The 13,705-nt window shown below is 43.2% G+C and overlaps 1 protein-coding gene across 1 annotated transcript in view; it reads right to left on the bottom strand.

The window, feature by feature from the left end:
- si:dkey-183c6.8 (protein O-GlcNAcase) overlaps positions 1-13,705 on the bottom strand; it is a 75,551-nt gene that overhangs the window by 49,199 nt on the left and 12,647 nt on the right. The window contains exons 7-8 of the mRNA XM_023970048.2: positions 1,429-1,543; positions 1,117-1,271 (exon numbers count right to left, since the gene is read on the bottom strand). Of these exons, the coding sequence (XP_023825816.1) occupies positions 1,117-1,271; positions 1,429-1,543 (270 nt within the window). The remainder of the gene's footprint in view (positions 1-1,116; positions 1,272-1,428; positions 1,544-13,705) is intronic.

Raw genomic sequence — 13,705 nt, 5'->3', positions numbered from 1 at the left:
AGAATCACAAGGATTTCGCTACACTGCTAACCATTTTGATTTGATATGACACACATGGTTTGTCAAAATGTATGTGAAAAGTAGTTCAGTCAGAACTTGAGTAAAATGTATATATGATGATGTCATACTATTTTTTGCAAAGCAAATATAATGAGCCAGTCAGATCATTTATCACACTGGCCTCACCCCCAACCTTCTATCGTAACCCTGGTGATAGCAGTTAACCTCCATGTAACCATGGTGATAGTGTTTACCCCTAGGGGTGTGGAGGCACTGAGTGTTCTAATTCTCAGCCCACTCACACGCTCCAGTCCTCTCTTTATCTCTCACTCCTTCTTTCCCTCTCCCTCTCTCTCCTTCCCACTCCCACTCCCTCTTTCCCTCCCACTCCCTCCATTGTCTCTTTATCCGTTCTCTTTCTCCGTTACTGTCCATCACTCTTCCATCCTTCCTTTCTGACCTCACTCGCTTCATGTCTTCTTTTCTACACCCCTTACTTGTCTTTTTGATCTCATGCTTTTGAGCTTAATTTCTCTTTCCTCTCTTGAATGCCTCCGTCTTTCCTTCCCTCTCCCTTCCCTCTCTCTCCCAAATCCCTCTATGATGTTGTCACTGTGGATAACGTCAGTCTAAGGGTCTACTGCTCTGATAGTGTCAGTGGACCCTGTGTGTGTGTGTGTTTATCTATAACACCCTGTCGCTTATCTGTCCAAAAATATTTAGTTGACATCAACCTTCCTCCTCTCTCGCATCTATCCTTCCTCCCTGCCTCCTTCCTCACTCATCCACTATCCATCCCTCTCCCTCCTCTCGCCCCCCTCCCTTCCTCCCCCCAATCCCTCTATGATGTTGTCACTGTGGATAACGCTAGTCTAAGGGTCTGCTGCTCTGATAGTGTCAGTGTACCCAGTGTGTGTGTGTGTGTGTGTGTGTGTGTGTGTGTGTGTGTGTGTGTGTGTGTGTGTGTGTGTGTGTGTGTGTGTGTGTTTTTCTTTAACACCCTGTCTGTCCAAAATTATCCTTCCTCCCTGCCTCCTCCCTCCCTCACCCACTATCATCCCTCTCCCTCCTTCCCCCTCCTCTCTTCCCTCTCCCTTCCCTCACCCCTTTTCTTACCCTTCTTCTCCTCCCTCCCAGTGCGGTACCAAGTCCCCAGCGTGTGCAGGGGTATGTAGTTGGCCTCGAACTCGCAGTTGGGGTTAAGCAGCAAGCCCCGGAGTTGGGTGGCAAGCTGGGGGTAGCGACCCTTGAAGGGACCCAGGAAGAGACGTCTGGAATCAGAATCACAATAAGAGTCAACCTTATTCACCAAGTACATTTGCATGCACCAATAATTTGATCTGGTGAAATGGTGCTGACAATGTCTTACAATAAACAAAATATACAAGACCTTATATTATCTTCTCATCTCAATTTATCTTATCCTACCTGGAGTCGTAGTCATTTGCGTGCAGGTTGTCCCACACCAGAGGAGGGCGCTGTAGGACAGACTGTACTTCAGACAGACCCTCTACACTCAGCTCTCTAGAGATTACCTTACTACCTGAGGGGAGAGAAGCAAAATGACATATATTATATATTATAATATATATTACATATACAGCCAGGTCCATAATTAGTGGCACCCTTGATAAAGATTAGCAAAAAAGATGATAAAATAAATAATACAAATAGTGAGCTATATTCTATGCCCCCCAAAGTTGGTAAACAATAAAAAGTTATATTTTTTATAAAAAAGATGGTCAAAAGTATTGACACCTCAGTTTCAATACATTTCAGTACCTTTCAAATACCCCACCTTGCGAGGATAATGGCACTTTTTCTAGAATGTTTTTTTGAGATTGGAGAACACACTGAGCGATCTAAGAGGTCAGACACACCGAAAAATCTCACTGCTGATAGGTACTTAGCACAGTAGGAGGCCGTTCCTTCTCTTGTTAGAACAAAAGACGTACTGTGCTGCGTACCAACCTGGTACCGACGAACCTGTCGTTTCTACTTGCAGAATCGCAATGCTCGTCAGTGGCGGATAAATTGACTTTGAGCCAATCAAAGAGCAAAAACCTCCACGTGAGAGAGTCGACAGGAGTGACAACAAAAAGGGGGAAAAAGGACACTTTTCTCAGTGTAATCCCACCCATTTCATCAGAAGGATAGGTAGTTAATGAACACCCCCAAAGTGTAGATATACTGTAGAACAGCTAATGTAATGAAGCAGAGCCAGACGGAATACCTGCCTAGCGCAGGGATGCGAGTGCATCATTGCACCTAATTGAGTGGTTTTGCACACCCGTGACCCATTATTTGCTCTTATGATTCAGAGGCATATTAAAACACTGAAACTGGAAATGCATTTCTCTCAGTAACATATTCAAACAACAAAGAAAATCTTTCTATTTCAAGCCCAGATTGAAGTAGAATTCATTTAACTGTGATCAATCCATGATAAGGACATTCGCATTAATAAATTGAGGGAACACATTTTTATATTGAGAGCCTGGTTTTTATATTGGGGGAATACATTTTTATATTGAGGAAAAAAAGGGAACGGAAGAAAAATAACGAAGGAATGGATTAGCCTGGCCTGTTTTTTTTCTTTCACTGACGGTGCTCCGTACAATTGCTAAAACTAAAACAATAAATCTGCATAATACATATATTTTTTCTAGAGCAATTCTTTACATCTAGCTAAGGATTTTAGTGCTTGAAGAAGGATTTTTTTGTCAGGTTTGATAAATGTGCACTAGTTCATTAGTTAGCTAGCAAGCCACACTTCAAATGAAACGAATGGGGTGGCAAATCCAGCACAATGCACACAACCAGTTTGCTTGCTAGCTAATGTTAGCATCGCCATTTGCCAGTTAGCACAACATAGCTAGCTAGGACCGACAACTGCTTCATTCAAAAACGAATGATCGTTCCTGTATATTTCCCCTCAAGCAGACACAGTGATGGCTCTCAAGGAACTACACTGTAAATTCTAACTGAAAACTGTATATCCTGAGGCTGCATTTATTGTAGCTGGAGACTTTAATAAAGAAAATCTGAGGGGGAAAAAGGCTACCAAAATTGTATCAATATCTCCTGTGCTAATCGCTCATCAAGCACTCTTGACCATTGCTACACCCGCTTCCGGGATGGCTACAAGGCAAATCAGACCATGCCTCCCTTTTCCTCCTCCCCTCCTATAAGCAGAAGCTTAACCTTTTCACGTGAATTCCAAATATCTCTAACCGTCGCCCCTGCGTGAGTTTTTTCATGCGCGTGATGTCAGAATGCTCTCACTGTTCCAAAATGTGATTGTTACGCAACAGGACAGTTACCCGCGCTGCCTTCAAACCAAGGCACACTGCCTGCTAACTATCAATAGGCTATGTTTCAACTTGTCAATTTCAAATTATTTTCGAACAAGTTTTATTTTCTAACGACAGTTTGAATTGAGGTGTGTTCCACCTCCTCGTTAATTCGCATAAGTAGCCCATTTCACTCTTGCGACAATTTATGTTTGAGGCTTTACTGAGCGGACAAACTTCTCTCTTCAACGTGAGCCCAAGCACTTCGCCAGTGTTTCACCAGATCAAGTATGAAGACATTACGCATCTCTAGTCAAAACAGGCCTTGCACAAACATTTTCCCCCAGCACATTTTCTGGCTGGTGCCCGCAATGCCTTCTTAGTTTTTTGTCTTACAAATTGGACTTTGGACATGTGTGCGTTCCTATCAAAGTAAGTGGCTTATTTTCTGTATATCGTGTTGTCGTTTCTGCTGTAGCACACCATATGTATATATGGATCATAATGTATTTACTGTTTTATTAACATTTTCTAGTTTTGGTGACGTTTTCTAGTTTTGGTGACAAATCATGCATTCCGATTCTTGCATAGATTGTAATGGACACATATGACGTGTGCAAAATACTTGAATGTTGTACTGATTAGAATGAGCTAATGCTAAGCTATTTGCCGGATATGTGTGGCACCATGTTTGTTGACATACAATGCATTGTGTTTGTCACGTTAGCGTCTGTCAGACCAAAGATGTTATAACAAGGGATAGTTCACTCGTCTGACTTATGGTGCTTCAAGACAACTGTGAACTCGGGAAAAAATACTAGGTAAAATCATGACGTCAATGATCTTCAGGTCGGAAAGTCGGAGCTCTAGAAAGAGGCCAGAGTTCCCGAGTTGGAATTCCGAATTGGATGACCGTTTCTCCCCCTACGGTTAGGCTAGGCAGCAGGCTTGTATTTGATGTGATGATCTGTAAGGTGAAAACATTTGATTTGCTTTGTGATTTGTCAAAAACGGTAACAACAATGGTGTTTAGACGTGTTTGTTGTGTTATACGTTCTGTTGCTACTGTTCCAAATCCCGTTATTTGAGATCGTACGCTGCAGGGACCACTCAACAATGATCACAAATATGTGATTGTACGCATCAAAGGGTTAAACAGCAGGTACCCATGGTAAGGACTGTTCGAAGTTGGTCTGACCAATTGGAATCTATGCTTCAAGATTGTTTTGATCACGCGGACTGGGATATGTTCCGGTTTGCCTCTGGGAATAGTAAACTGAAAGCGCGAACCACCACATTTAACCACAGCTAGGTGACTGGGAGCATGGACGTACAAACAGCCCAGCTATGCCCTCAAATGCAATCAAACAGGCAAAATGACAGTACAGGGACAAAGTGTAGTCGCAATTCAACAACTTAGACATGAAAAGTATGTGGCAGGGACTCCAGACAATCACAGATTATAAAGGGAAAGCCAGTCACATTGAAGACATCATCCCCTTGGTCCCGGACAAGCTAAACGCCTTCTACGCCTACTTCAAAGAAAACAGTGGCCCCAACGCAGGCCACTGCCGCTCATGAGGACTGTGAGCTCTCGTTCTCCATGACCAATGTGAGTAAGATATTTAAGCATGTTAGTCCTCGCAATGCTGCTGGCCCAGACGGCATCCCAAGCCATGTCCTCAAAGCTTGTGCAGACCAGCTGGCTGGCTGGAGTGTTCAAACATATTCAATCTTTTTTGATTATGGACATATTCAATCTCTCCCTATACCAGTCCGTTGTCCCCACTTGCTTAGTATTTATATTTAGGCAGCGATTACTCTTCCCGGGGTACAAACAGGAAACAAAACACAACAAATAAAATACAATATATAATACAGTGCAAAACAAAATGTATAAAAATGTCTCTCCACAGACCCCGTCGTGCCATAAGGTGTTCTTTTATCTGTTTTTTGAATCTGGTTTATTGCTAGCTTGAGTTACCTGGGGTGGCAGAGAGTTCCATGTAGTCATGGCTCTATTTAATACTGTGCATTTCCCAGCCTCTGTTCTGGACCTGGGGACTGTGAAGAGACCTCTGGCTGCATGTCTTGTGTGGTACTGATGAGTGTCCGGGACTGTGTGCCAACTGCTTGAACAGACAGTTTGGTACCTTTAACCTATCAACACCTCGCACACAAGACCAATAGTGATGCAGTCAATCTCTCCTCAACTTTGAGCCAGGAGAGATTGACATGCATACCACTGACATTCACCCTCCGTGTACATCTAAGTGCAATACGTGATGCTCTGTTCTGGACCAACGGCAATTTTACTATGTCCTTCTTTGCCTCACATGACCACACAACTGGACAGTAGTCCATGTGTGACAAAACTAGGTCCTGTAGGACATGCCTGGTTGATTTAGATGTTAAGAAAGCAGAGCAAAGCCTTATCATGGACAGACCTCTTCCCATTTTAGCAACCATTGAGTCTATATGTTTTGACCATGGTAGCTTGCTATCTAGGGTTACACTCAGGAGTTTAGTCGCCTCAACTTGCTCAATAGCCACGGGTCAGTGGAGGGTCATTAGTAAAAACAGAAAACCGCCCTGCGGTACACCCCACTCAACCGAATTTGCAATAGAGAAGCTTTTTTCAAAAAGTTTTCCAAGCACCGGCAAGAGGCTGTTTGGTTGGCTGTTTGAACTATTAAAGGGTGCTTTGCTATTCTTGGGCAGCGCAATGACCTTTGCCTTCCCCCAGGCCTGAGGTCACACACCATATTCTAGGCTTAAATTGAAGATGTGGGAAAAAGGAGTCGCAATGTATTCCACTACCAACTTCAGAAATGTACCATCCAGATTGTCGGTACTAGGTGGCTTGTAAGTATTTATAGATAACAACAATTTCTTCAAGTCTTCCACACCAACTTCGCAGAACTCAAAACTACAGTGCTTGTATATCATTATTTTGTTCGTTTTGCATGAATATGAAGGCTCAGCTTTTTTTGCTTGCATGTCATGCTTAAGTCCGCAAATCTTGTCAACAAATAAAGTTATTCAAGTGGTTGGCAATATCAAAGMGTTTTGTTATGAACAAGTCTGCCTCAATGGAAGACGGAGCCAAGTTCGCTTATTTGCCTAGAATTTAATTTAAGGTACTCCAAAGCTTTTTACTATCATTCTTTATATAATTTCTTTGTTCCATAGAATACTTTCTTCTTCTTTTWGTTTAGTTACAATGCCATCAAAAACTATTCATACCCTTTGACTTACAGCGCATTCGGAAAGTATTCAGATCCCTTCCCCTTTTCCACATTTTGTTGTGTTACAGCCATTTTTCAACATGAAAACATGTTTAGACATTTTTGCATATGGCCTCCCGAGTGGTGCAGCGGTCTAAGTCATTGCATCGCAGTGCTTGAGGCGTCACTACAGACCCCTGGTTTGATCCCAGGCTGTGTCACAACTGGCAGTGACTGGGAGTCCCATAGGCATAGTGAGGGTTTGGCCGGGGGGGGGCTTTACTTGGCTCATCGTGCTCTAGCGACTCCTTGTGGTGGGCCGGGCGCCTGCAGGCTGACTTTGGTCGTCAGTTGAATGATGTTTCGTCCGACACATTGGTGCAGCTGGCTTCCGGGTTAAGTGGGCGGGTGTTAAGAAGCGCAGTTTGGCGGGTGATGTTTTGGAGGATGCATGACTCAAKCTTCGCCTCTCCCAAGCCTGTTGGGGAGTTGCAGCGATGAGACAGGATTGCAATTGGACATCACAAAATTGGGTAAAAAAATAAATAAAAACGAGTTTTATTAAATTTTAAAAAAAAAGGTTGCCACGTTTATGAGAAATTAAATACAGAAATCGAATTTACATAAGTATTCACACCTGAGTCAATACTTTGCAGAAGCACCTTTGGCATCGATTACAGCTGTGACTCTTTCTGGTTAAATCTCAAAGAGCTTTCCACACTTGGTTTGTGCAACATTTGCCAATTATTATTTTCAAATTCTTCAAGCTATGTCAAATGAGTTTTTAACCATTGCTAGACAACCATTTTCAGGTCTTGCCATAGATTTTTAAGTAGATTTAAGTCAAAACTGTAACTCGGCCACACAGGAACATTCACCGTCTTCTTGGTATGCAACTCCAGTGTATATTTGGCCTTGTGTTTTAGGTTATTGTCCTAGTGTCTAGTGGAAAGCAGACTGAACCAGTTCTTCCTCTAGGATTTTGCCTGTACTTAGTTCCATTTATTTCTTATCCTGAAAAACTCCCCAGTCCTTAACGATTACAAGCATACCCTCTCATAGCAAAGGGTCTGAATACCTCTGTAAATAAGGTTCTGTTTTAATTTTTTCTAAATTGACAAAATATATATATTTTTAACTGTATTTACTTTGTCATTATGGGGTATTGTGTGTAGATTGATGATGATTTTTTTTTATTGAATCCAATTTAGAATAAGGCTGAAAAAGTTGTGGGGTCTGAATACTTTGAATGCACTGTATTAATATGGGAAATATTTTGTATATTTCTGGTTTGCTTGTTTGTTTTTAGTACCATTCGGAGAGGCTGATCCAAGGTAAACACGTGTGATAGAAAAATTACCCGATTTGTTTGATATTAATAATTAGCTATTAATACAAATAGGAGGATATTTCTGTCCTGTTACACCGTACCCAAACCGGCCGCGCGCCATCGTAAGCAAATAGATTTTGTCCCCCTACACCAAACGCGATCAAGACACGCAGGTTAAAATACCAAAACAAACTCCGAAACAATTATATTAATTTGGGGACAGGTAGCATTAAACATCTATGGCAATTTAGCTAGCTAGCTTGCAGTTGCTAGCTAATTTGTCCAATTTAGCTAGCTTGCTGTTGCTAGCTAATTTGTCCTGGGATATAAATGTTGAGTTGTTATTTTAACTGAAATGCACAAGGTCCTCTACTCCGACAATTAATCCACACATAAAACGGTCAACCGAATCGTTTCTAGTCATCTCTCCTCCTTCCAGGCTTTTTCTTCTTTGGACTTCTTTGGGCGATTGGCAACTAACTTTCATAAAAGGTCTATTACCACCACCAACCTCCGTTCGTCTTTCAGTCACCCACGTGGGTATAACCAATGAGGAGATGGCACGTGGGTATCTGCTTCAATAAACCAATGAGGAGATGGGAGAGGCAGGACTTGCAGCGCGATCAGCGTCAAAAATAGAACTGACTTCTATTTTAGCCCTCAGGCAACGCAGACGCTCGTGAGTGCAATAATTGAATAACATGTAAGTCTAAATGTATTTTGCAGCGCACGCGATGCGAGCGGTGTAGTCAGCATGCTAGTGTCTGTGTTTTTATGGTCTCCACTCTAGTTCCCTGCACCTAATCTGGGCGTATGGTCACAAGAGATGCCTTGAGCTGACAAATGAGTTAAAGACTGCATTACATAGACAAGATGTGGTGGGTGTAACCGAGATAGCCAGGAGTTTAGAACAATTCCTCATTGTCTCTAAATTATCCTTGCATCTGGGAAACTAAACCAGGGTGGGGTTAAGACAACCCACGTGCAGATAACAACATGATGAACCCAGAGTGGCTTATGATGCTCCTTGGTCTGCATGAGGGGGGTTGAACCAACCATGACTGAGCATTGTTAGTGTCAGCTATATATAGTACTCTACATTTGTGTAAAGGTTTGGTTACTCGGTCCAACACTCAAGGGTGGGAGGTGGGGTGGGTCGACCAGCCTCATTATTGCAATAATTAAATCGATATTAAATAAAGATGATTGTTTGAAGAAATMACCAAATCTTTTTCGGTCCTGAATTTCCACGACACGTCAGTGACATTTACATTTGAGCCAATGGTACTGAGTGGGCTGCTCACATTGGACCTCTTCCTAAGGTAGATCGTTTCAGTGCAAACAGTGGAATTAAATTCTATGGGCATATGATTATTGCTGACAATACCCTTTGAGCTCACAGTTAAAATAACATAGATTAGGTTACTTACATTTACTGCAGTTCCAATTCTCCAGGATATAATATGATTTCCATGTCCTCTGCTGCTTATTATGACAGGGAGGACTGGAGCGCTACCAAACCCAGACAGTTAGTCTCTTGAGCAGTTCGCTATGTTGATGTTAAAATCTGGGAACCCCTTCATTTAGGATGAATCCTGACTCTTTTAAAATAGTGTTGGTTGCCCCCACAGCAAGTCACTGGAGTGTTTATGGACATATTCAGTATTTTTGGTTAATGGACATATTCAATCTCTCCCTATCCTAGTCTGTTTTCCTCACTTGCTTCGTTGTACACCACTATTCCTGTACCCAAGAAAGCAAAGACAACGGAAGTGCTTTGAGAGACTAGTTAAGGATCAAATCATTGCCACCCTAGCCCAGACCCACTACAATTTGAGGTGGGTCTGATCCTCAACATAGGGGCCCCACAATGATGCATAGTCAGCCCCCCTGTACTCCCTGTTCACCCATGAATGTATGGCAACGCACGTCTCCAACTCAATCATCWAGTTTGCAGACGACACAAAAGTGGMAGGCCTGATTACGAAAAACGATGAGACAGCCTACAGGGAGGAGGTGAGGGCCCTGGCAGAACGGTGCCAGGAAAATAACCTCCCCTTCAACGTCAACAAAACGAAATAACTGATTGTGGACCTCAGGAGAGAGCAGAGAGAGCACGCTCCACCCACATTGATGAGGCCGCAGTGGAGAGGTGAAACAGTTCAAGTTCCTTGGTGTGCACATCACAGACAACCTGAAATGGTCCATCCACACATTGTGGTGAAGAAGGTGCAACAGTGTCTCTTCAACCTCAAGAGGCTTAAGAAATTTGGCTTGACCCCTAAGACCCTCAAAAAGTTCTACTTATCCACCATTGAGAGCATTCTGTCAGGCTGTATCACCGCCTGGTACACAGGGTGGTGCGGTCAGCCCAAAGAATCACCAGGGGTACACTGCCTGCCCTCCAGGACATCTACAGCACCCGGTGTGACAGGAAGGCCAAGAAGATGATCAAGGACCTGTCACCCGAGCCACGGCCTGTTCACCCTGCTACCATCTAGAAAGCGGAGACAGTACAGGTGCATTAAAGCTGGGAACAAGAGACTGAAAAACATGTACACTACATAATCATTGAACACTGGTATCTTCAGTAATGTTTATATACTGTTTAACCCACTTTATATGTATATTCTGTATTCTAGTCAAGGCTCATCCTAGACAACTACCACTGTACACACCTTTTCTATTCATATGCTGTACATTCTGTCTATACACACAATCATATACAGTTGAAGTCAGAAGTTTATATACACTCTGGCCAAATACATTTAAACTCAGTTTTTCACAATTCCTGACATTTAATCCTAGTAACAATTCCCTGTCTTAGGTCAGTTAGCATCACCACTTTATTTTTCAGAATGTGAAATGTCAGAATAATAGTAGAGAGAATTATTTATTTCAGCTTTTATTTCTATCATCACATTCCCAGTTGGTCAGAAGTTTACATACACTCAATTAGTATTTGGTAGCATTGCCTTTAAATTGTTTAACTTGGGTCAAACAAGTTGGGTGGCCTTCCACAAGCTTCCACAAAAAGTTGGGTGAATTTTGTCCCATTCCTCCTGACAGAGCTGGGGTAACTGAGTCAGGTTTGTAGGCCTCCCTGCTAGCAAACACTTTTTTCAGTTCTGCCCACACAAATATTCTATAGGATTGAGGTCAGGGCTTTGTGATGGCCACTCCAATACCTTGACTTGTTGTCCTTAAGCCATTTGCCACAACTTTGGAAGTATGCTTGGGGTCATTGTCCATTTGGAAGACCCATTTGCGACCAGCTTTAACTTCCTGACTAGAGTCTTGAGATGTTGCTTCAATATATCCACATAATTTTCCTCCCTCAGATGCATCTATTTTGAAGTGCACCAGTCCCTCTGCAGCATAGCACCCCCACAACATGATGCTGCCACCCCGTGGTTCACGGTTGGATGGTGTTCTTCGGCTTGCAAGCCTCCCCTTTATCATCTAAACATAACGATGGGCATTATGGCCAAACAGTTCTATTTTTGTTTCATCAGAACCAGAGGACATTTCTCCAAAAAGTACAATCTTTGTCCTCATGTGCAGTTGCAAACCGTAGTCTGGCTTTTATATGGCAGTTTGGAGCAGTGGCTTCTTCCTTGCTGAGCGGCCTTTCAGGTTATGTTGATAACGGACTGTTTACTGTGGACATAGATACTTGTACCTGTTTCCTCCAGCATCTTCACAAAGTCCTTTGCTGCTGTTCTGGGATTGATTTACTTTTTGAACCAAATGTACGTTCATCTCTAGGAGACAGAACGCGTCTCCTCCTGAGCAGTATGACGGCTGCGTGGTCCCATGGTGTTTATACTTGCGTACTATTGTTTGTAAAGATGAACGTGTACCTTCATGCATTTGGAAATAGCTCCCAATGATGAACCAGACTTGTGGAGGTCTACAATTTTTTTCTGAGGTCTTGGCTGATTTCTTTTGATTTTCCATGATGTCAAGCAAAGAGGCACTGAGTTTGAGGTAGGCCTTGAAATACATCCACAGGTACACCTCCAATTGACTCAAATGATGTCAATTAGCCTATCAGAAGCTTCTAAAGCCATGACACCATGTTCTGGAATTTACAAGCTGTTTAAAGGCACAGTCAGCTTAGTGCATGTAAACTTCTGACCCACTGGAATTGTATACAGTGAATTAAAGTGAAATAATTGTCTGTAAACACTTGTTGGAAAAATTACTTGTGTCATGCACAAAGTAGATGTCCTAACCGACTTGCCAAAACTATAGTTTGTTAACAAGAAATTTGTGGAGTGGTTGAAAAACAAGTTTTAATGACTCCAATTTAAGTGTATGTAAACTTCCGACTTCAACTGTTTGTGATGAGTCAAAAAAGTTTTAAAAAAGGGTTAATGCAGACAGTTAAATAGTTAACCAAATAGCTACAGACCAACTATTTAGCAGGCTTATGACTTGGGGGTAGAAGCTTTTCAGAGTCCTGTTGTTTCCAGACTTTGTGCATCAGTACCACTTGCTGTGTGGTAGCAAAGAGAACAGTCTATGACTTGGGTGGCTGGAGTCAGACAATTTTTATGGCCTTCCTCTGACACAGCCTTTGTATAGAGGTCCTGAAGGGCAGGGAGCTCGGCCCAGTACGCACTACCCTCTGTAGCGCCTTGAAGTCGGACGTCAAGCGGTTGCCATACCAAGCGGTGAAGCATCCAGTCAAGATGCTTTCAATTGTGCAGTTGTAGAACTTTGAGGATATGAGGGCCCATGACAAATATTTTTAGCCTCATTTGGGGGAAGAGGAATTGCCATGACCTCTTCACAACTGTGTTGGTGTGTATGGAACATGATAGATCCTTAGTTATGTGGACACCGAAGATCTTGAAGCTCTCGACCCGCTCAACTTCAGCTCCGTCAATGTAGATTGGGGTGTGCCCGGGCCTCCGTTACCTGTAGTCCATGATCCGCTCCTTTGTCTTGCTGACGTTGAGGGTGAGGTTGTTTTTTTGGCACCACACTGCCAGGCCTCCTCCCTATAGGCTGTCCATCGTAGTCGGTGATCAGGCCTAGCATCGTCGTGTATTCGGCAAACTTAATGATGGTGTTGGAGTCATGCTTGGCCACGCAGTGATGGGTGAACAGGAAGTACAGGAGTGGACTAAGTATCGAAGGTCAGCGTGGTGAATGTATTGTTGCCTACACTCACAACATGGGGGCGTCGCATTAGGAATTACAGGATCCTGTTCCCGAGGGAGGTGTTCAGTCCCAGGGTCCTTAGCTTAGTGATGAGCTGGGAGGGCACTATGGTGTTGAAAGCTGAGCTGTAGTCAATGAACAGCATTCTCACATAGGTGTTCCTTTTGTCCAAGGCAAGGACAGTGTGGAATGCAATAGAGATTGTGTTATCTGTGGTTCTGTAGGGGCAGTATGCGAATTGGAGTGGGTCTAGGGTATCCGGGAGGTTACTGCTGATGTGAGCCATGACCAGCCTTTCAAAGCCCTTCATGGCTACTGATGTGAGTGCTACGGGGCTGTAATCATTTAGGCAGGTTACCTTCGCTTCCTTAGGCACAGGGACTATGGTGGTCTGCTTGAAACATGTCGGTATTACAGACTCGGTCAGGGAGAGGTTGAAAATGACAGTGAAGACACTTGCCAGTTGGTCCTCGCATGCTTTGAGTACACGTCTTGGTAATCCGTCTGGCTTTGTGAATGTTGACCTGTTTAAAGGTCTTGCTCACCTCGGATACAGAAAGCGTTATCACACAGTCGTCCAGAACAGCTGGTGCTCTCGTGCATGCTTCAGTGGTGCTTGCCTCGAAGCGAGCGTAAAAAGGCATTTAGCTCGTCTGGTAGGCTTGCGTCCCTGGGCAGCTTGT

The sequence above is a fragment of the Salvelinus sp. IW2-2015 genome, linkage group LG3 (assembly GCF_002910315.2).
Source record: "Salvelinus sp. IW2-2015 linkage group LG3, ASM291031v2, whole genome shotgun sequence".
Lineage (NCBI taxonomy): Eukaryota > Metazoa > Chordata > Actinopteri > Salmoniformes > Salmonidae > Salvelinus > Salvelinus sp. IW2-2015.
The sequence above is the reverse complement of the archived record's forward strand: the minus strand, read 5'-3'. Positions and strand labels throughout refer to the sequence as shown.